This window comes from Nannospalax galili, unplaced genomic scaffold (genome assembly GCF_000622305.1).
Source record: "Nannospalax galili isolate Female #2095 unplaced genomic scaffold, S.galili_v1.0 scaffold104, whole genome shotgun sequence".
Lineage (NCBI taxonomy): Eukaryota > Metazoa > Chordata > Mammalia > Rodentia > Spalacidae > Nannospalax > Nannospalax galili.
Window position 1 is genome coordinate 2,487,587 of NW_008353596.1, and position 22,091 is coordinate 2,509,677.

General features: G+C 46.8%; 1 protein-coding gene across 2 annotated transcripts in view; it reads right to left on the minus strand.

Annotated features, from left to right (window-relative positions):
- The window catches only part of Sh3pxd2b (SH3 and PX domains 2B), a 92,928-nt gene that overhangs the window by 42,587 nt on the left and 28,250 nt on the right, over nucleotides 1-22,091 (minus strand). For both annotated transcript variants that reach the window (XM_008850767.2, XM_017802638.2), the window contains exons 2-4: nucleotides 21,902-21,982; nucleotides 9,628-9,703; nucleotides 4,196-4,272 (exon numbers count right to left, since the gene is read on the minus strand). In XM_008850767.2, the coding sequence (XP_008848989.1) occupies nucleotides 4,196-4,272; nucleotides 9,628-9,703; nucleotides 21,902-21,982 (234 nt within the window). The remainder of the gene's footprint in view (nucleotides 1-4,195; nucleotides 4,273-9,627; nucleotides 9,704-21,901; nucleotides 21,983-22,091) is intronic.

Below are 22,091 nucleotides of genomic sequence, written 5' to 3' on the forward strand. Positions count from 1 at the left end.
CTACTAAAATAAAGCTAATTGTGATTAATCAAATTGGCTTAAGTCAGATCACAATGTCACTAACAGATGTCTAAATGTTATGGAACAGCCTATGCAGTCTAAAACTTCAGCTCTTGTGACAAAGGGGACAGTTTTATGTGCCTCTCAGGAGGGCAGGTCCCTTGATGATGACCCAGGGAGTCTGGCCAATCAAATAAAATCTCAATATACTGTCTTTGTTTCTTCTGATCCACTAACAGCAGGGGTGCTGACTTCTGTGTGGCTCACAGAACATAAGCATTTTCTTTCCTGATCTCTGTATTCTTCTACATACCAGGCAGCTATAGGCAGTTGCTGTTCCTTAGAGTGCCAGGATTTTATTTTTGTTTTTGGTCTTTTTGAGACAGGGTCTCTCTGTAGCCCCAGCTGTCCTAGAACTCACTATGTAGACCAGGCTGTCCTTGACTCATAGACATCCGTCTGCCTCTGCCTCCCAAGTGCTGGGACTACAGGCGTGTGCCACCACACCCGGCTAGAGTGCCAGGATTTTAAATGTCCTTTTCAAAACCAAATCTCTAGAGGTTGGGGAAGCCCTGGGCAGTTGGACTTGGAGATAAGTTGGTGGGCTGAGGAGAAAACGGGACAACAGTTTCTGGGAAACATGCTGGCCGGAATTGTCCAGCCAAGCAAGGTGACCCTAAGGGTCCTAGGTTCTTGCCTGTAAGAGCTAGACAAAAGGAGATTGCCTCTGGAATGGCAATTTCAGGCTTTAGAGGTTTAAAAAAAAAAGGGACACAGGGAGGACTAGAACTTTCCTTTGAGAGCAGAAGGTAATAGCAATGTCCTTGTGCCTGCCCCTCACCTGCCCTTTGGAAGATTATACACCACAGAGGAGTTTATCTGCCTGTATTTGTTGTCTGCTGCTATAGCAAACTAACTGAGGCTGGGTCCCTTTATAAGGTGAAGGCTTATTTGGCTCAGAATTCTGGTGGCTGGAGGATCTAAACATCAAGATGCTGCCATTCTGTCCAGATCCCCTGTTACTAAAAAAAGGAACCAAGAGCACTGGGTGGCCTTGATTTCTAACAACCTGAGTCTTTCGGAGGTCACTTTTAAGTTTTAAGTTACAGCAGTGCTCTATAATCCAGGCCTGATGACACAACCTCTTGCATTTTGACCTCCTCAGAGGCCACAGTAAGCGGTGCATGGGGGGCACTGAGGAGCAAGTCTGGGCTCAACTCACAAGCCCTCCAATGCCGTCACTGAGTAACTGTGGGGTTTCTATTTCCTCACCTACACGTCGGGAATATGGAAATCTACTGCTCACAGTGGCTGAGGGATGGAATGAGGTCACGTCTGGCCAGGAGTAGACACTCGATCAGCAGTGGTTTTTTTGGCCCTTCCTGGATGTCTCTTACTGAGAGGGGTCATCTGTCCCTACACTGCCCTCTTTGTATAAAAAGTTCTACAGATTTATTACAATATAATTTACATACCATAAATCTATTTGCTGTGAGTGCCCAATTCAGTATTTGGTAAATTACAGAGTGGTGTTCTCATCCCCACAATTTAGTTTGAGAATTTTTCCATCACCTCAAAAATCTCCAGCCATCAAATCTGCAGTCCATTTCCTCTCCCACTGCCCCAAGCCCAGGAAACCACTGATCTCTTTCTATGCCTGTAAACTCACCTTTTCTGCACATTTCTTATACATGGAACCATACTAACTGTAGTCTTGCATCTAGTTTCTTTCACTTAACATCATGGTTCAAGACTCATCTAGGTCATAGAATTTATCTGTATGTAATTGCTTGATATGGTCACATTGCATACCGCCTCTTGCATTTCATTATTATGACTTCATGTTGCTAGGAATGTCTGCATCCAAGACTTTGTGTGGAACTAAGTTTTCAGTGTTCTTGTATATACACCCACAAGTGGTGGTGTGACAAGCTCAGTTTGTAGGGGAGTGTTGAGAGAGCTTCTTATTATGTACCCAGACTGGCCTGGAACTGGGGATCTGCCTACTTCAGCCTTCCAAGAAACTGGCCCACTATTTCCCAACAAGCTTTCTCATTTATGTCTCACCAGGATGAAGGCCCCAGTTTCCTCACATTCTCACCAACACCTGGCACAACTGTCCAGAGATTACCGCTAGTTGATACAACTGTCCGGCAATTACCGATAGTCTACACAACTGTCCAGAGACTCCTGCCATCTACCGACTATGCTGCTACCTCATTCAGGTCTCTGTTCGCCTAACCCCAGGTTCCTGATGCTGGGTTTATACATATTTATCTGTAATTCTTGTAACATCCTGGGTGAGATTACTATTAAACATTTCCCTTTTTTATTATAGAGTTAGTTGTTAGAGTGTTGATGTTTTCTCAGAAGCCCCTTAGAGAAACATTTTACAGATTATTTTACCCAGTCTGTGATAGGTTCTTTTATTTTCCTACGGTGTTTTTTGAAGTAGAGAAGTCTGTAAGTAGGTTTGCTCAATGCCAACTTTATCACATTTTTTTTTAGGGCTTATATTTATGGCGTCATATTAAAAAACTCTTTGCTGGGCAGGAGAGATGGCTCAGTGGTTAAGAGCACTGACTGCTCTTGCAGAGGACCCAGGTTCGATTCTCAGCACCCATATGGCATCTAGCAACTGTCCATAACTCCAGTTTCATGGGATTCAATGCCCTCTTATGACCTCCATGGGCATTGCACAGCATGGGTGAACCTACCTGCACATAGGTGTTACACTGATACACATAAAATAAAAATAACAAAATATTGTTTTCAAAATATATAAAACCAAAATAAGTGGTTTGTTACTGCAATGCTCAATTAACTGCACGGGTGATTAACATTATCCAGTTAGAATACATTGCATCTTAGATCAGAGTCTTGTAACACCTGTGCTCATTGAAATATGGGGGGAAAGTGGCTGCAGAATTATTAGAGTTCTATAGTATATACTAGTTAACTTCATGCAGTTATGGTTGAATACTGCATCCTTGTGTTTGTTTACATGTCTGTGAGTTGCAAATGGATGATATATGCATATTCTGCTGAGTTTTAACTTTTATAAGAGATTTGTGTATAGCATATACATTGACAGTTATCTACACATATTTTATGTGCTTATGACAAATCTGCTTTCTTAGTTTTTCCAGGCTGCATGGTTTGTATTAGGTTTTTTCTCTCGTTGTTGAGACAGAATCTTACTGTGTAGCCCAGGCTCACTGGAACTCACTGTGTAATTCAGACTAGCCTCAAACTCACAGCAATCCTCCTGCTTCAGCCTCCTATATGTTAAGATACAGCCATGAGCCGTCACGCTCAGCTTTTTACTTTGTAGTATGACTCTACTGGTTGAGCCATCTCCCTAGCTTGAGTGGAACTGCTTTTTGAATTTTACTTCTGGACATACAAACAATTGATGGATCCTGCATCTTTGGATCTCACCATACTCAATACTTTGAGTGTTTATGGAAATCTCTTATAACTTTCTAGTAGAGAATCATGCCAAAGTTGGATAAATAAGTAGTAAACACAAGAGAAACTAAACAAAATGAAAACTAACTTCCTTCCTTCCTTCCTTCCTTCCTTCCTTCCTTCCTTCCTTCCTTCCTTCCTTCCTTCCTTCCTTCCTTCCTTCCTTCCTTCCTTCCTTCCTTCCTTCCTTCCTTCCTTCCTTCCTTCCTTCCTTCCTTCCTTCCTTCCTTCCTTCCTTCCTTCCTTCCTTCCTTCCTTCCTTCCTTCCTTCCTTCCTTCCTTCCTTCCTTCCTTCCTTCCTTCCTTCCTTCCTTCCTTCCTTCCTTCCTTCCTTCCTTCCTTCCTTCCTTCCTTCCTTCCTTCCTTCCTTCCTTCCTTCCTTCCTTCCTTCCTTCCTTCCTCCTTTTAATGTAATCTAATCCAACATCAACAAAAGGCAGGCCTCTTACTGTTAAAAGATTCAAGAGGCAGGAGGCCGGCTGCTTCAATGGCAACAGGGGTTGAAGGCCTTCTGGAATGTTCTTGCACAATGGAATACCATGCAGCTAATGAAATGTTATGGATTCAAATTGATTCCATAACAGCATGGGAGATTTGCATGTCACAATAAATAATAATAACAATAAGTCTATATTCCCCCCCAACAATGAGCATTTTGCAATCAAAAAGAAAAACAAGACGGAACACCCATAAGAAAAAAGAATGTTGGTATGTTTCAGCTTACCTTACAGTACTCATCAATTGGTATCAGGCGTTTGACGGCCACGTCCCGGATGTGGCTGCGTCGGAAGAGAATTTTGCCTGCAGGAAATGAGAACACACACAATTTTGCAGAAAGCAGTCACCCATCCCCTGCCACCTGGTGTGGCTGTCCAGAGGCAGCCTGAGTACCCAAATTCCTGGCTGCCCTCAATATCCCCCTGCAGGGTTCCCCAAAGCTCTGTCTACAGACAGCTCTGACATGATGGCTTGGGAGACTGAGGCCCAACCAGTATGGATTTTCAAGTTTTATGGTGCTGGGGATTGAACTCGGAGCCTTGTTTATGCTAAACACACCATCTGCAGTGGAGCTACACTCCAGTTCCACAGCACCCTGGGGATCAGTTAAACACAGTCCTTGGCACAGTGGCTGATTGTATCTTTGGGCCACACTGTGGCACTGACCTGTATACAATGTCAGGTGATCAGATCAGGATAATTGACAGGGTCATCACTTTCAGCACTTATTGTTATGGAAAAATCAGAGGTGAGGAGAGGAAGTTTACTGATACCACGAATAAAGGAGTCAGACCTCGTGTTCATGTTTTGGGGGCCTTTTATACTCATGTGTGGGGAAATGCAAACAAAAGGCAAAACAGCACACAGGTGACAAGTAACCGGTACATGTGATAATTAAGCAAGGTAACACATGGCCACAAAGGTTACAGGAATGGGAGAACTTTGGAAAACAAAGACTTCCATCCTGGGCAACCACAGAGGCAGGATGGGAGACTGCTGCTCACCTCCCCCATACCTGTCGAGTTTTCCCAGCTGCAAAGTTCTTAATTACCATCGCATTGCAAAAGCTTTTCACCTCCACAATATTATCATCTGTGTTGGGAACATCTAAATACTCTCCAAGCTGAGTTAAAATACCTAATTAGTTATTATCAGCCACAGTTCCTATGGTGCTATGTAGAGGCCATTCTGTCTCTCCACTTCCTGTCCTTACGGGACCATCTCCTCACACTCCCTGCTCCTTCCCCAGGCTCTGGGTACCACTTCTGATTTTCTACTTCCTAGTTTCTGCATCTCTGCAAAAGTATGAGGTATTTGTCTTTCTGGGTCTGAGCCTGGGAAACTGGAAACAGTCCCCTGTAGGAAGGGCTCCTGCTGGGGGGCCCAGTTAGAGTGTACTAAGCCTGCATACCCCAAACCCTCAGGCTGCGTGAGCAACAGAAGCACAAACTCAGTCTCCTTCCTCCCTTTCCTCAGTCACCTCTCTGTGCCTGCCTCAGAGTCCCCCAAACTTCTGTGCTCTTATCTGATTCTGTGCCTTCCTGACATACATAGAGAAACCTATCAAAGGGTTCGAAGCACTTGTCTTCTGAGCTACAGAATACAGTTTTTGTTTTCTTCTGTATGCTTTCCCTAAGGCGTCTACCATTATCTATTGCATTTCAATTAATGAACCAGTCATGTCTGTTAGAGCAAAACACTTCCCACAAAGGAAGGGGTGAACACTGAAAGCCTGGTTTCCTCACTCAATCTGAAGTCTCCTGGGGGCCAGCAGGCTTGGCTGGTCTCCCTAACATGGAGGGACCCTGCTAACATTCTGGGAGGGGCAGGACTATCCCCGACCCCACAGGGTGCTGAGTACCACATATCTATCTCCAGACCCAAGGCTAGCCACTAACAATCAAATAGCCCTACCCTCTCGTTTTCATTGGCTGTTAATGGTGGGCTGCTTGTAGTCTAGACCCCTTTGGGGTGCCCTGAGCTTTCAGGACTAAAAAGGAATCTGAGCCTAAGGAGCAACCCTGCGTGGCAAATGTTCCCTGTTGCTCACCTGTTTCATAAAGTGGGAGGACTCACTGACCAAAACAGTGTGGTTGTGTATAGTGTCAGCTCTCTCCTGTGGGTGGGGAGTGAGGAGGGTGGTGTACAGGCTTGTTACCGTAACGGTAGTGCGTGGGTTCAAAATATTTATAACCAGCATGATACACATGCTGTCCTGTGGCAAAAGGAATAGACTTGTCCAAAGTAACCAACCAACTAAAGAGCTAAGGATTAAGCCCTTGGAGATGTGAGGAACTCAGGTGTTTCCTGGGGTTTGGCACAGGACAGAAGTGCCACTTGCCTCCCTGGTATGGCCTTGGAGGGACAGGGATCTCTGGGCAAGTTTGGGGCAGAGGAAAGCCCACTGGGAAGGTCACAGCCAATAATCCTTCCTGCTGTGCATTCCTTGGGAGCCAATCAACTAGGGAAAATGGGTCACTGTGGCTTAGAGGTCATCTCCACTGCATGCCCTTCGTAGGCCTTATAAGGAGGAACTACTGTTCTCCCCAAGGCAGTTTTGAGGAAGTGTAAGACACTGCACTGGCAGGGGTGGTGGCACACACTTTAATCTCAGCACTCAGAAGCAGGTAGATCTCTGTGAGTTCAAGGCCAGCCTGGTCTACATAGTGAGTTCCAGGCCAGCTGGTACTACAGGGAGACCCTGTCTCAAAAAAGACCAAAAAAAAAAAAAAGGCAAAAGAAAACAAACAAACACAAAACCCCCCAAAAAAAAACAAAACAAAAAAACCTGAACACATTAATTAGAGCTGGGTGTGAAGGTCCATGCTTTTAGTCCCAGCACTTGGGAGGTAGAGGCAGGCAAATCTCTGATTGAGGCTAGCCTGGTCTACACAGGGAGTTCCAGGATGGCTGGGGCTACAAGGAGACCCGGTCTCAAACAAGACAAAACAAAACACCCCCCAAGCCCCACAACAAAACAAAAATAAACAAAAACACATTAATTTGCTCAGGCTCATTGGTGGCACCCCTCTGGTGAAGTGTGGGGATCCTGGCATGGGTCTGGGCCTGATGGGATGGTTGGGAAGGGCAAGGCCACTGGAGTGGAAAGGGTGCTCAGAAGAGAGAATAGCTTTGGTGGGAATGGGTGGCTTTTGTTTTCCACAGTGGAGGAAGGCCAAATGGTAATTCTCAGTTTTTAAGCTGAATCCTCTGCCAAGTTGGCCTCCTCAGCTCCGGTAGGGACGGAAAGTTGCAGGGGCTGGTCCCCTCCCCCGCCTTTGTGCTAACTTGAGACTTGCCTTTGTCCTGCTGATGTGGCAGTGTAGGAAGAAAACTGTCTTGAGGAGAGGGGGCTTGCTCCCTACCCCAGGGCCTTGGTCTGGGAAACAGTTGAAAGGTGGGCTCAGAAGGAATGGGCCAGGGGTCCTGGGGTGCTAGGGGATTTCAGCAAGCTGCAAGTGGACTCCTCACAGGGACAAAGGGGCTAGGCCCTGAGAACAGCATTTTCATTAATTCTTGGGTGGAAAAGGATTACATAATCACAAAGGCTTTTAAGAGCTGGGGAGGGTCGGGCTCAAGTTCTCTGCCTTAGGATTTTTTTCCAGAGCTGATTTTGTCTTTCATCCAGAAGAAAGCTACAAGTTACTACTGTTCTTTCTTTCTTGAAGAAAGCCTAGCATTAAGAGCTTAGTTGAAGTTGATCATTCTTGGTCCTTCAAAGATGAGTCCAACATATGAAACCAAGAAATCCCAAAGGCAGGCCCATGATTCTCTGATTGCCTCTGCTGAAAGTCTTATGTGTCATGAGTTGAATCTTGTGAAGTAAGGTGGTTGTCCTATTTAACAGATGTGCAAACTGAGGTACAGCAGTATGTGTGTGTCTGTGTGTGTGTGTGTGTGTGTGTATGTGTGTGTGTGATTAAAGTCATGGGGCTGAAGAGGTTTGACTTCAAAGCATGTGCTTGGCAGCCCCCGAGTTTTGGCTCTTGTGGCTGGCACATGGGGCTTTCTCAAGACTAAAAATATTAGCTTTTTTTAGGTAAAGAATTCTCCTGGGGGAGGGGGCATGGCAATCACAGCTACCCTGTTGCTAACCCTAATCAGGCTGATGGTATCCCTGAAAGAACCCACTGACTGAAGGACAGGAGAACGGGCACTGGTGTGACTCGACTGTTCACTGATCTGGAAAAGGAACCAAGAGCTCTTCCAGCTATAAATACCTGTGACTTGGGTGGCTGTCAGTGTGCCGATCATCTGTGTGGGACAACAGCAAGTGAGTGATGGCCCTCCATGACCTGCCAGGCATTTATGTAAGCCTCATAAGCGCCATCATTTAAGTACTATTCTCATCTCCAGTTTGCAAGCGAAGAAATCAAACTCATGTCCTTAAATCACTTACCAAGGTAAGGTGTGTGTGTGTGTGTGTGTGTGTGTGTGTGTGTGTGTGTTTGTGTGCACCTGGGATGCCAAGGTTGGAAGTGACTCCAGGCACAAAGCTTGGAGCCAGCTACCCCTTTGAATCTTAAGTCTGCCATCTATGCAAGTGCTTATAGTGTTTCTGAGTCTCAGTTCTTCTTTATGAAACGGGTGTGGTAATTCTTGCCTACAGGGTTGCTGGTGACACACGGAGGTGATTAGTGTAAAGCACTCAGCTGAGTGGTGGCTCATTATGACAGTTGTAAGGGTAATTGTTAGAACTTGAACCAAATTCTGGTCTGGGTTCTCTCTCTCTTCTTCACCTGAAGCTTTGATACTATTCTTTGGTAGGAAATTGTGTGTGTGTGTGTGTGTGAAGCCAAGACTGCATTACATCCTCTGAAGTAGCTGGGGTGACAACTGGAACTCAAAGTACTTGGACTTTTTACCAAGATTCCAACATATTCTGTCCTAATCACCAGAGCCTGTGGATATGATGAGATAGTCTATGCCTTACATTATCTCGGATCAGCCGAGTGGGTAAGCACAGGAGCCCTTTTAGCAGACAGCTTTCTCCAAGGTGGAAGTCAGAGGTATTTGAAGTGTCAGAAAGTTTCAGTGCTGCATCACTGACTCAAAGACCAAGGGTCCATATGATGAGGAACACAGGCAGCTTCCAGACATTGAGAGGACCCCAGTTGATAGCCAGCAAGCAGATGGCAGGGAATGGACTCTGCCAGAATGTAGTGAGGTTAGACACAAACTCTTCTCTGGAACCTCCAGGTAGGAGGCTCAGCCTCGCTAACACCTTGACTTTGGCCTTGTGAAACTAAACAGGGAACCCAGTTGAGCCTTCCGAGGCTTCTTATCCACAGAGCTTCAAGGGGAAAATGCAAGGTACTGATTTTTTGAATTGTTGGTAACTTGTGATGCAGGAATAGAAAACTAATACCATGGCCATAATGACAGAAACTGCTCACTATGAGAACTTTCTGAGCAGACTCCCATTTGACAGCTGGGGGAAGCTGAGCACCCAGAGGTCAGGGTCCCACCTAGGGTCCCACAGCTAGTATGCAGCATAGCATTTAACAACAATGTCCATTCTTAGTCATGTGTTCTGCCCTTGGACTGAAATTCTGTTCAGTGGGACAATGGTGCCAATGCAGGGGAACGAGCTCAGGTTTTCTGGGAGCTGTTTTTCAAATGGCTGGTGTCCCTTTTGAAAGTGGGGACCTCATCTACCTGGCAGAAATGGAATGATCCTCTGTTTGGGGTCCTTCTGTCCTCCTTCCATGGGAAACTTGTCCAACATCTGCATCTAAATGGGGAGAGAATATAAGCAAAAAACATTTACAATATAAAAAACATATTCTCTGACATTTTAAAGGAATATATGAAATATATAAAGGAATATATGTCTTTTGACATAGAAAAAGCTCAATTTGTTTGGCTTTTCAGAAACTGGAAACAATGGGAATGGCAGTTTTGGCTGGATCTGGGGCCCCCATGAAAGCAACTGTTTATATCCATAGCTTCCAAACTGTAAAAGCCTGGAGGTACATGAGACCTTGGTTTTATATAAGGGCTTCAGCCACAGGACTTAAAATATGAGCAACTTACTAAGAACTTGTAGCATTTCACAGACAGCAGGTCATCTTGCAGTCTCAGAAGTGACAGGTATGCTAAGATAAATTTCACCAGGTCAGGACTATGCTTATGACCTCATGCTATTCCCTGACTCACTTAGAAGCCCCCAGCCTGGCTCAGCAGAGTCCAGTGCCTGGCTTTGTGCTGCATGCATGGGCCAGTCACAAAGACGTACAGTCTCTAGAAGAGCCTGGAAAATAAACTGATAATTTCAAGGTGGTGTAAGAGGTACCATGAAACAGACAGAGGTAGGCAGGCTGCTGGGGTAGGGGACAAGTGGGTAGCAGATGTGAGCTGCCCTGCTGTCTATGGGGTGACTTGTTATGGCAGCTATCCTAATTAGTATATATATGCCAAGAAGACAGAGCAGATAGGAAGAGAGTCCTGAGTCCAGAGCACACCTGGAATGGCTGGCAAGCTAGAGGCCTTACCACCACTGCACTTCAGGGAGAAAGCTACCTTGACTCTCTAGAATGTCTCTCTGATGGAAGGAAAGATGCTTGGAAAAGTCCAGAAAAAATGAGTGGAGCTATTGCACAGGCATTCTGAGTGGGACTAGAGCTCCATGCACTCGACCTTAATAGTACCCCCCTCTGAAATCCTCAGAATCCTCCAAACATGGACACTAACACCGAAGTCAGAGAGGCAAAGAAATCAGCCCAGAGCTTGCAGCTGAGGGGTACCTTTCATTTTAGACCTCACCTCTGTCATGCTAAGACAGACAGACAGGGCAGGGAGGGGACACATGTTTCAGGCTGAAGTTTCTAGCTTTTGTGCTAGGTGACAGAATTCCCTGGGGAGCAGGCCAGCCTTAGGGTGTCTGGGCTTGAAGGGTAGCTGGGGTGCATGGGTTTCCAAGAAGCCTGGGTCAAGACTTTATTCATGGATTTTCTTTTTATTATTTATTTATTTATTTATTTATTTATTTATTTATTTATTGGTCTTTTTGAGACATGGTCTCCCTGTAGCCCCAGCTGTCCTGGAACTCACTATGTAGATCAATCTGGCCTTGAACTCACAGGGATCCGCCTGCTTCTACCTCCCGAGTGCTGGGATTAAAGGCGTGTGCCACCGCGCCCGTCGGATTTTCATATTTTTGTTTGCAGTGTTGGTGATGGAGCCAAGGGCTCTGTGCATGCTAGGTAGATAGGAACTCTACCACTGAGTCACATGGTCAGCTCTGCTATCCATCACTTTATTTGTGGCTGTCAATCATTGGGCTCATCTGTCCTGTGTAGTGACGGGAAATATTTGAGCTACTATCCTGTGCTGACAGGTGAGGCCACTTTGGGCCTCCTTGGAAAGGGTGGACTTCCTTTTTTGCAGCACATAGCAGGCATTTAATAAGAATTGACAGAACTGGATGCTGACAGTATGGGAGGCCGTGTGTTTGTGTGTGTGTGTGTGTGTGTGTGTGTATGCAGAGCATATCTGAGAATGTTCAAGACTTCCCAATAAATTTTATGGTGACCCTAAAACTACTCTAAAACACAAAAATTTATTAACTAAAAAGAATAGGCTGAATCAATGGATTTGTTGGAGAGAGGTTTTTTTTTGAGACAGCATCAAGAAATGATTATAACTGTGGTGAATAATATTCACATCACTAATATAATGATTAATGATAACAACAACAGGGGTAGCTGTGGACAGTTGAGAGTCTTTCTATACACAGTTCATTTGACCTTTACAGTAACTCTGTGAAACAAATGGTAGTTTCCAAGTCACAAGTGAGGAAACTTGAGAGCAGAGGGCAATAACTGAAGCCACAGCCAGTATAAATCCCATTCTCTTAAGATCGTTAGGTGGCTTCAGTGTCGTGTGAACGCGGAAAGCCATCTTGCAATGAGGTAAGCTTAACATTCTGTGCACATATGAACAGCACACTCTCTTTTCAAAAGCCATTACTCAGTCTCAGCTGAAGAGTGAGATTTAGAGCTTTGTCTAACACTATCTCCTTTTTCCCTTCTCAATTTTAAGACGACGTTGAAATATCACTAAAGGGAAGCATTTTGTAAAGAATGCACAGGCAATCGATGCACACTGATGAGACTACTTCTACTTGGGTATTTTGTGAGTCCCAGGCAGGGGTTCAAATGAATAAAAAACACAAAGGGAAACACACACTTCAGTGGTCTGGACCACACTTGCCTGGGTGAAGCAAGCAAGAATAAAAATTGAGAGGGAAGCGGGGCATGGTGGCGCATGCCTTTAATCCCAGCACTCGGGGGGAGGTAGAGGAAGGCGGATCTTTGTGAGTTCAAGGCCAGCCTGGTCTACATAGTGAGTTCCAGGACAGTTGGGGCTACAGGGAGACCCTGCCTCAAAGACAAAAAAAACAAAAAAAAAAGAGAGAGAGGGAAATTCAGACACAGAGTCTGCACAGGTTGGTGAGTGTCTGCACAGGTGAGTGTCCACACAGGCTAATGAGTGTCCACACAGGGTGCCCATACTGGCTAACAAGTGTCCACACTGGATAACCAGCCCTCACCCAGCACTGCACTCTCAGTGCTCCCCATGGTCCTCACTGCTGGAACAGCGGCCCTCTCAGCTTTTGTTGCTTGCTCCATCCAGACAAGTGTGTGTGAAGTGTCTCCCTTAGTGTTGATGCTCCTTTGAGTTGAAGACCTGGCTTGTATGCTGGAGCTCTAACCACAGATAACCCTGGGGACAGGCAGCTCAGGTGAAATCCTCATGCTGCCTCTACCAGCTGTGACAGAGGAGCCTGTGTGGCTCTCTGGGAAATGAAAGACATAGCCTGCTCTGCAGAGGGCTGGGAATGCACGCTGCTACTTTGAAACTTCCTTGGGAGTAACTTTTAGTGATCTGGCAGGCTGTGTGGTTTAAAAAAATGTTACATATGTAACATACGGTAGGCTCTTTGGCATTAGGCACACTCACACATCTGAGCGCACAGTTCCATGGCATTAGGCACACTCACATGGTGGGCAGCCATCTCCTCCATCTCCACAGCCTTTCAGAGTCCTAAGCAACTCTTTTCAACCCTCCCTGGTGCCACTAGCTCCACCCTCCATCTCATTGATTATTCTAAGTACTGACCTTAGTGGAATCAAATGTTTGTCCTTTCTCCCTGGCCCGTTTGCATAATACATGGTCTTTAAGGTTCAGTTGCATTGCAGCCTGTGTCTCCGTTTAAAGGCTGGACTGACACTCAAGATGCTACTGGGAGGTGGTGGGACCTTTAAGGGGTGGGGAGAAGTTGAACTGTGGGGTAAGCTTTGAAGGGGCGGTGGGACCCTTGCCCCTTCCTATTTCTCTCTTTGAATCCTGGCCGCCTCCTTGCCCATGTGCTCCCACTACAATGCTGTCAAAGGTCAAAGCAATGGCCGATACACTGAAGCCATAAACCAATACGCCTCTCTTCCTTTTAGGCTGATTGTCTTGGTATCTGTCACAGTAATGGAGGGCTGTCCAGCACAGGAGAAAATGTCTTCTATCTGCTAATATACTAGCTGTCAGCACCAAGGACGACTGAGCATTTAAAAAGTGGCTCCTCTAACTGACAAACTGGATTTTCAATTTATATTTAATTCAATAACTAAACTTCCCACTTGAAGGGCCTCATGTGACTAGAGGTTGCTGTTTGGACAGTGCAGGGTTGACTGTAGCATTCATCTTCCCCTTTAAGCCATGTTTAATTTCATTTCACTAGCTTTATCACCCTATGATTAACTGTGGTCTGCACAGCTGCTAATTGCCAGGACTTGGACTGGGTAAGAGAAGCTGGCTCTGTGCTTTTTGGGACCAGGTTCACAGGCTGCAACCTGCTTCTTTGCAGAGGCCATACTCGGCACCTGGCACCTTGAAGTCTACAGCTGGGGACCACAGGTCAGTCACCCAGTTACTGGGAGGATGAGGCAGGGGGCTCACAAAATCAACGCCAGACTGGCCAACTCAGTAAAACCTGGTCTTAAAATAAAGCCCAAGCATAGAAGTCACCCTTGGTAACAAGAGAACCTACTACTCTGCTCCATCCCAGCTAACCACGGCAGCGGCCAGGCTGAGGAAGGTCTGAGGCAGTCTGGGTGGGAGCCCAGGGTGAGGAAGGTCTGAGGCAGTCTGGGTGGGAGCCCAGGGTGGGGAAGGTCTGAGGCAGTCTGGGTGGGAGCCCAGGGTGGGGAAGGGGCTGAAGGAGTTGGGGTGGGAACCCAGGGAGAAGGGATTGAAGTAGTCTGGGTGAGGGCCCAGGGAGGAAAAGGGCTGAGGCAGCCTGGGTGGGATCTAGAAAAGGCACATTAAGCTGCTACATCAGATGTCTCCAAGGGAATGGAGATGATGCTCCATCAGCTGTTTCCTAGATGTCAGCTTGTGTAGGAGGGAAAGTGAACCAGGCCATCCATGGCAAACACTGTAGAGCTGGGCTGGGGCTGGAGCTGGTGTGGAGAGTCACATGTGGTTCATGTTAGTATAGCCAACAGGACTGGACTTGGGAGGGGCTGGTTCCTCAGTATCCATCACAAAAACCCCAAGTCCCAGGGGAACCACAGCAGGAAGTGAAGTGAGGCTGGGAGCAGTCCAGGGCAGTTACGTGTTGGGAGCCATGTGGTCCTCAGGAAGGGATTCCAGGCCCTGGATACACATCTCAGCCTCAGGAGGTAGTTTCTTATCTTTGGGGATTTTGTCCCTTCAGTGAGTTGATCTAAATGTCGGCATGCCTGGTGTCTGGATGGACATGACACACAGAGCTTGCCTCTGCCTTCTACCTGCATGCTGCTCTCCCCCACCCCAGCATAGCTCTGCATTTTCTTTTATTTATTTATTTATTTATTTATTTATTTTTATTTATTTATTTATTTGGTTTTTGAGTCAGGGGCTCACTCTGTAGCCCAGGCTGGACTAATTTCATTTATATAGTTCAGGCTGGCTTCAAACTATGGTGACCCTCCTGCCTCAACCTCCTGAATGCTGGGATGACAGGCTCCACACTCAGTTTGAGTCTGCATTTTCTCAGCCCGATCTCCCTTCTCAGTCTGGTCACGCTCTCTCCTGCCCACTGCCTGTCTATTGGTACATGGAAGGTACTGTATACGTCTGTGCTGAGAATCAATGAGTGAACGAACGAATGAATGATGTGGTAAACTGGTTCGGTCAACACTGTCAAAAAGACAAACTATGTTCCAGCAAGTGTCTTGAGGCCTGGGCTTGAGTTCAAATGTAACTGCCAATGGCATCATGCCTTTGTTTTAGAAATAAACAACTGTTAACCATGTGGCAGGGAAATTCCTGTATCTTCTTAGCTGCATACATCAAGAAGATAACTTTTGGGGGGAAGGAAGTCAGCCATATATGTGTGCAGAGTGGGTGGGAGGCATACTCTGCTCTCAGAAGGCAGAGTGAGGCAGAATGAGCTTGGAGGAAAGGCAGTTTGGATAAATGTGGCTAGTGGAGTCTCATGCCAGGGGTTGGCTGGAGTCCTGCTGGGGCACAGGTGGGACAGCCTATGACAGAGAACTCTGGTTTACCGTCCCCATACCAATCCCCAGAGAAAATGGAAGAAAACATTTCATCAAGACTTGTGGTGTGCAGTCCTCCAAAAACTGCAGTTGGGGCTGTCAGGCTCCCTTGAGGGCAGAGGTAGAGAATCAGAGAGACCAACCATTTTGGGTTGAGTGGCTTGGAACAGTCTTTCTAGAAGCCTCTGGAAAGATGGGGGCTGGAGGGAGTCCAGGTAAAGATACATTAGGAACAGCAGCCTGTGAAAACCCTCACCCAGTAGGGCCCTGCAGCAAAGTCTGTGTAGAAAGGAAGGTGGGGGCTGGGAAGACCTCAGGACCCCTCAGGACCCCAGCCCACAGAGGGCTCCTGCTGAAAGATGTTGCTGGAACTTCTGGAGAGACGGCACAGCAGCAAGAGCCCTGGCTGCTCTTACAGAGGACCCAGGTTTGGTTCCCAGCACCTACATGGTGGCTCACAACTGTCTTGTAACTCCAGTTCCAGGGGATTTGACAACTACTTCTCGTCTCCATGGGCACCAGTCATACATGTGGTGCACATATACATATATGTAGGCAAACACTCATATACATAAAATAAAAAATAAATCTTTAAAGAAGCCTAAGGGGGTTGGAGAGATGGCTCAGTGGTTATGAGCACCAGCTGTTCTTGCAGAGGACCCTGGGTTCAACTCCCAGCATCCACATGGCGGCTAACAACCATCTATAACTCCAGTTCCACAAGATCTGACACCTTCTTCTGACCTCCACAGGCAGACACAGGTGCACTTATACACATTCAGGTAATACACTCATACACATAAAATTAAAATAATAAAATATAAAAAAAGAAGCGTAGTTAAAACTCCTGCTCCTTGGCCCTGACACCTTTGGGCCGTGGCTCCCTTGCAGTATGGTGTTCTCTGCATGGAATGTCCCTCCCCCTGGTGGAGGAGGCTAACACCTTACTCATTGTCAAGACCCTGCTGGGTAACCAGGCTGGGAGAGAGAACCCTCACTATACACTAGATTTATCTCTTGGAGTGGCATGTTTGTACCTCCTGACTGCTAAAGGTTATAGAAAGCAGATTCATCTGGGACCCCTGAGCCAGGCTGGGGTGCAACAAATGTTTAGCTGTGTCCCAGTAACAGCTGTGACTCTGTCAGGGACACAATGAACTAGGGGGACTCAGTGCAAAAGATGCACAGCACAGTCTGAGGTGATGTCTGAGGCCTTTTTGCAAAGGATTCAGGTTGTGCTCACACCACCTTACCATTCTGTAGGGAAGAGATGTGGCCTTAAAGAAGGGTAACCATGAACCCATGAACAGAACCCTGAGGGCAAATCTACTTTTTCAGATATACCCAAAGGCAACCCTGGGTCCAAGGGAGGGAGCGGCTAGACTTTCTGGACATGAAATTCTGCTTCTCTGAACTTGAGTGTCTCCATCTAAGAAATGGGCATATTAGAAAATGTTGGCAAAGAAGGACTCAGTGAGATGATGCTTAAGATTAGCACCTCACACATTCTAGTAAAGAGTTGTTGATATTACTACGTGGCTCTGATGGGCACTGCCCTCAGCATGCCGGTCCTTCATCCCTAGGGTCCTGCTTGGGGGTGCCAGCTCCTTCTACCACATTCTGATGAACTCTTCAGCATGGGCTAAGGTAGAAAGTGAGGCTAAGAGAGGCTGAGTGAATGGTCCAAGGCTCACAGTTGGTATAACAAAGGGATAGCACCTCACATTAGGTGTTCCTAGTCCAACCTAGGGCTCTGTCCCATCAGCATGTGATCAAGGCACATGACCAGATCTCAAGTCATAGTGGTAGGTGTGAGCATCAGGGGGAGGGGAGTCTAATTTTTCTAAAATACATCAGAAAGACGAGTCTTCATCATGGGGACTTTCTTGCTGGTGACACTATTCTTTCCCATGAAAAAGCGGAGTGCTCCTGGACTTCTCAGCTTCACTCAGTTAACTAATGTAGTCTGGGAGGACCCACCCTGGCTGGGGCTCTCCCATCTGAACCCACAATAGTCTGACTGAGGGCCAGAAGGTGGCAGGGGCTGGACCAAAGCCCAGCTCTGTCAGATCCCCAAACCTGGGACCTCAATAAGCTGGCAGCACATCCTTTTCCCTAATTCTAAGCAGCCCAGGCCTGTCTGTAATCCCCCTAGCCAGTATCTATTCTGAACTCAGCAGATCTTGTAGGATTGCTCTTGTAGTCTCTCCACCTTGAAATAAAAAACCGAGCTATACTTCACCACAAAGCTCACCCAAGCACCTCTCAGCAGTTTCCCATGTATTCACACAGTAAGTAATCATGACCACTGGCTAATTCTAGAATATCACTTCCAAAAGATACCCAGTACTCACAGGCAGTGTCTGCCCATCATCTCTTCCCCCAGCCCTGTGGGATCACCTCGTCTAGACACAATCACCAATTTTAACTTGTAGCTCTTAGGGAAAGAAGCAACAGAGGGCAGAGTAGCTAAGAGCTCAGGCTTTGACATCACATATGAAGCCTCAAATCTGAGTTCTGCCACACCTGCTGTGGGATTTGGGTAAAAGACTGAACCTGTCTGAGCTTAGCCTTCTTTACCTACGTAATCTGATAAGCTTGTTCCAAGGATGAAATAAACTACTCTCTCCACATATGAGGCAGGCCTGGGCCCACAAACTGCTTCAGAATGCCAGCTGTTTTTATTGACAGCACCCCATGCCATCAAGGAGAGAATCAGGCAGGGAAGTAAAGGGGTGTGCTGAAGCCCCTTCCCCCTACTGGCATGAAGCTGGGCCCCAGGTCTGCTGATCTTCTGCTTTTCCCATTAAGTCACACTAGCCCAGTTGCTCCTCCACCAGGCCTCAGCCACCCTCCACTCTATGAGCCAAGTTACTTCTAAAAAATATTAAGGCCATGTGCCAGATGGGACATGGAATAATGACATCATCCTGTGGGAGTGCTGTGGCCCCTCATGGGCTGGCCTCCTCACCTGGTCCTTGGGGACAGCTGAGTTGAGCTGCCTAACCTCTCCCACCCCTGTGGGGGTAGATGGGAGGGTGCGAAGGGCTGCTTCCAGCCTGAACCAGACCCACTGGAATTACATGGTTTCCCCACTCTGCCACCCATCTGGGACTCTTTAAAGTTGGCTGAAGCTGGGCCTCTGGACAGACTCACCATGGCAGGGATGGTGGCCTGAGGCAGCCGTTTAAGTTCCAGCAAACTATGCCAAGCTGGGGGAAAAAGTCTGACTTTTAAGTTGTGGTAAAAATTAAGTTAGTTAGAACAAGAGCACAGGGGAGTGGAGGATTTGGGTTGGGAAGACCCGTGGCCAGACTGGGCTCCAGCACTTGCAAAAAATGTCAGTGGGAGGGGCTGGAGAGATGGCTCAGTGGTTAAGAGCACTGGATGCTCTTGCAGAGGACCTGGGTTCGATTCCCAGCACCCACATGGCAGCTACGAACCATCTTTAACTCCAGTTCCAGGGAAATCTGACACCCTCTTCTGACCTCTGTGGCACGACACAGGTGCACTCACATACATGCAGTCAATATACTCATACACAGAAAATAAAAATAACAAATAATAATTAAAAATAAATAAATAAAAAGTAAAATTATTTTAAAAAATGTCAGTGGGAGCACCACATCCATACAGGAGGACAGATGACAGCTAATGGGCTGAGCCAGGTCCATCTCATTTAACTGTCACAAACACATCAGGGAGACACTTTCCCATTACGCAGAGGAGGAAACTAAGGCTCAGAAACCTACAGAGGTGACAACAAGTTGAGACCTGAATAGGCAAAGCTGAGCCTTGAATCTCAGCCTGTCTTTGGCCTCAGGCTAGGCTGGAATAGGGAAGTCAAGTAACAGTTTAAGCCACATGCTTCAACATGCCAGCAATTAGACACAATTAGCTGAGTGGCCTCTACTCTGTAGATATAAATATCCCTGGATCAACAGTCACATTGTTCTCAGTCTCCATCCTCATTTAATGAAGGCACATGCCTGGCAAGAGGCCCCTGAAACACACACTCCCAAGGTAGACACCATCACAGACCACCAATATCCCAAAGCTTTCTCTGGTTCCTGTGAAAGGCTGGGGTGGCCCTGCCTGTTAACGGTTACTCTTACACAGGACTGTGTCTCCTGCTTGAGGCACTGGATGGTGCTGGGTATCACCCCTGCCCCCGACTTCCTTTCCTTGAGCATGTACCTCTTCCCTGTCTGCTCCTACCACACCTGTTTTAGACAGTGGATTGCTTATTTATTATGGGCCTGGGATCAAACTCCAGGCCTTGTGTGTGAGAGGCGTGCATTCTCCCTCTCAGATGCATCCCGGCCCCATCGCCACTTTTATAGATACCCTTGTTTATTTATATTCGGCTCATTTGCAGCAGAGTAGCAGAAAATTATAATTTGTCTATGATACTGGTAGATGTGGTTGCATGCTGTTAAACACAAAGCATCACAAATGAGTTCGTTATGTTTTAAAATAATTGGGTGACAGGTCTCTCAATTGCTTTACACGATGCAGCAACTGTTGGCTGTGTGTCATGAAGGCATTAGTTTGTTTTAGCTGTTCTAGAAAAAGCAGTTGGGAGCCCATTGTTATCTGTCCCCCTCCCTTACAATAGCTAGACACAGGCTGGAGAAATTCTCCAAGTCACACTGACAGGAATAGCTTGGGTCTGTGTAGTGAAGGATGACTGCAGTTACTATCATCCAGTCTCTGGGAGAACCTAAGACCCTCCTTCCCTATCTAGCCCATGCCCTTGATGCTGAAGTTGGAAGAACAATCCAGGAAAGTCCATTGGCTGTCAAACTTACTCATAGTGACTGGCGTAGAGCTGAGCTTATGACACAAAAAGTACTTACTGGGACATCTGAGAAGTGACTGTGACTCTTTCCTGCAGAGTGTGAGCCCAGAGTTGCTAGAGTCATTTGAAGTCATGTGTGACAGAGAATAAAGCCAACACCATGGGAGTAGGGACATGGAGGGAGAAGTCAGGTCAGGTGATGAAATGAAAACCCTGAGTATTAATTACTTTTCTGTTACTGTGATAAAAGACCAGGACCAAGGCACCTTATAGAAGGAAATGTTCCAGTAGGATAAGAGTTCATCATGGTGGGAAGGCATGGTGGGGGAGGTACTGGAGCAGAACACTGAGAGCTCACTCCTTCAAGCAGGCACAGGAAGCAGAGAGAACCCAAATGGAAATGGGAAAATTTAAAGCTCACCCCCAGGAACTCAAAAAGAGTCACCAACTGGGGACAAAGCCTCCATAGGCTAAATACTTGGAGCCTACGGAGGACATGCTCATCCAAACCACCACACCCTGCACTGAACTGTACCTGAAGGCTGGAAGCCTTTTTCTCCTAGGACATTCGGTTACATTGGCCAATATATCTCCATCTACTGAAGCAAATCTGGATTGGTTCTGTGTCTGCCAGGGCAGGCACCATTCAGTCATTGTGGGATGGAGGCTTGCACTGGACTCTGCCACACAGTAGGGAGAATGCACCAAGGTTCAGAAAGCTGGGAAGTTCCTAGTATCTCTGGTATGCATCTAAAGAACTTTGTCATTATCATAATCTGATGTGAGGGACCCTAACTTCTCAGGCCTCCTTGGATCTGTCTTTGGTGACACTGAGATGAAGCTTCTAGGCTTCAGGTTTGTTTTAGTGTTTAGTTCTACCCTAGTGCAGATGGCTCATACCGAACTGTCCACATGTTGCCCAGCTGGTGGTGCACATGAGAGTCATTCATTCATTCATGCAAGCATGCACTATGTACCGTGTGGACATGTGCTATGTACCAGGTCTTGAATAAAATGCTGTGGATGAGGAAGACATGGTGCCTACCCATGGCTGCGACAGTCTAGAGGAAGAGACCAATAAGCTGACAACTTCAATATGAAGCCCACAGAACTGGGTGGGAACAGAACAGATGGCCCCTGAACAAAGTCAGACAAGGCTTCCAGTGGTCAGGAGCCCTGAAGGCAGAATGAGTTACCCAGGCCAACAAGTGGGGTAGGAGGGGACAAGGGAAGGTCCATGGGAGAATCAATAGCATAAAAGTCAGCAGGTGGGGCTAGGGAGATGGTGTGTGCAAGGTGTCAGACAGGCTCAACTGCCTGAGTTCCCCCAGCACATAGTCACTGTTCAGAATTCGGTCCACACAGTGCTAGAGCCACATGGAAACAGCCTCCAGACTAGCACCCCTCAGGGGCAGGTAAGAAGTATCTCTTCTCTTCTTTAGATAAACTTACCAAAACACAAATTAGGAAAGGATCTTACTTACGTCCCAAAGTGAGGCAGGTCATTTTAGAGTCTATAACGTGAGAAGACTAGGTTCTAAAGTCACAGTGGAAGGTAAGTTCAATTAACCCTCTTCCCACCCTAAATGCTTACCTGCAGGTCAAAGAATTTGCTGTAGCGCCGGTAAATGGCCTCTGTAGAGCCACTGGACCACGTGACTCTGATGATGTAGACCTGCAGGGAGGAACAGGGACGACAGGTGTTAGTCACAGGGGGGTACATGGTTGGGATTGCCTTCCTCCAGTTCAGGCATTGGAAACGTCATTCCCAGGGAACTGAAGTG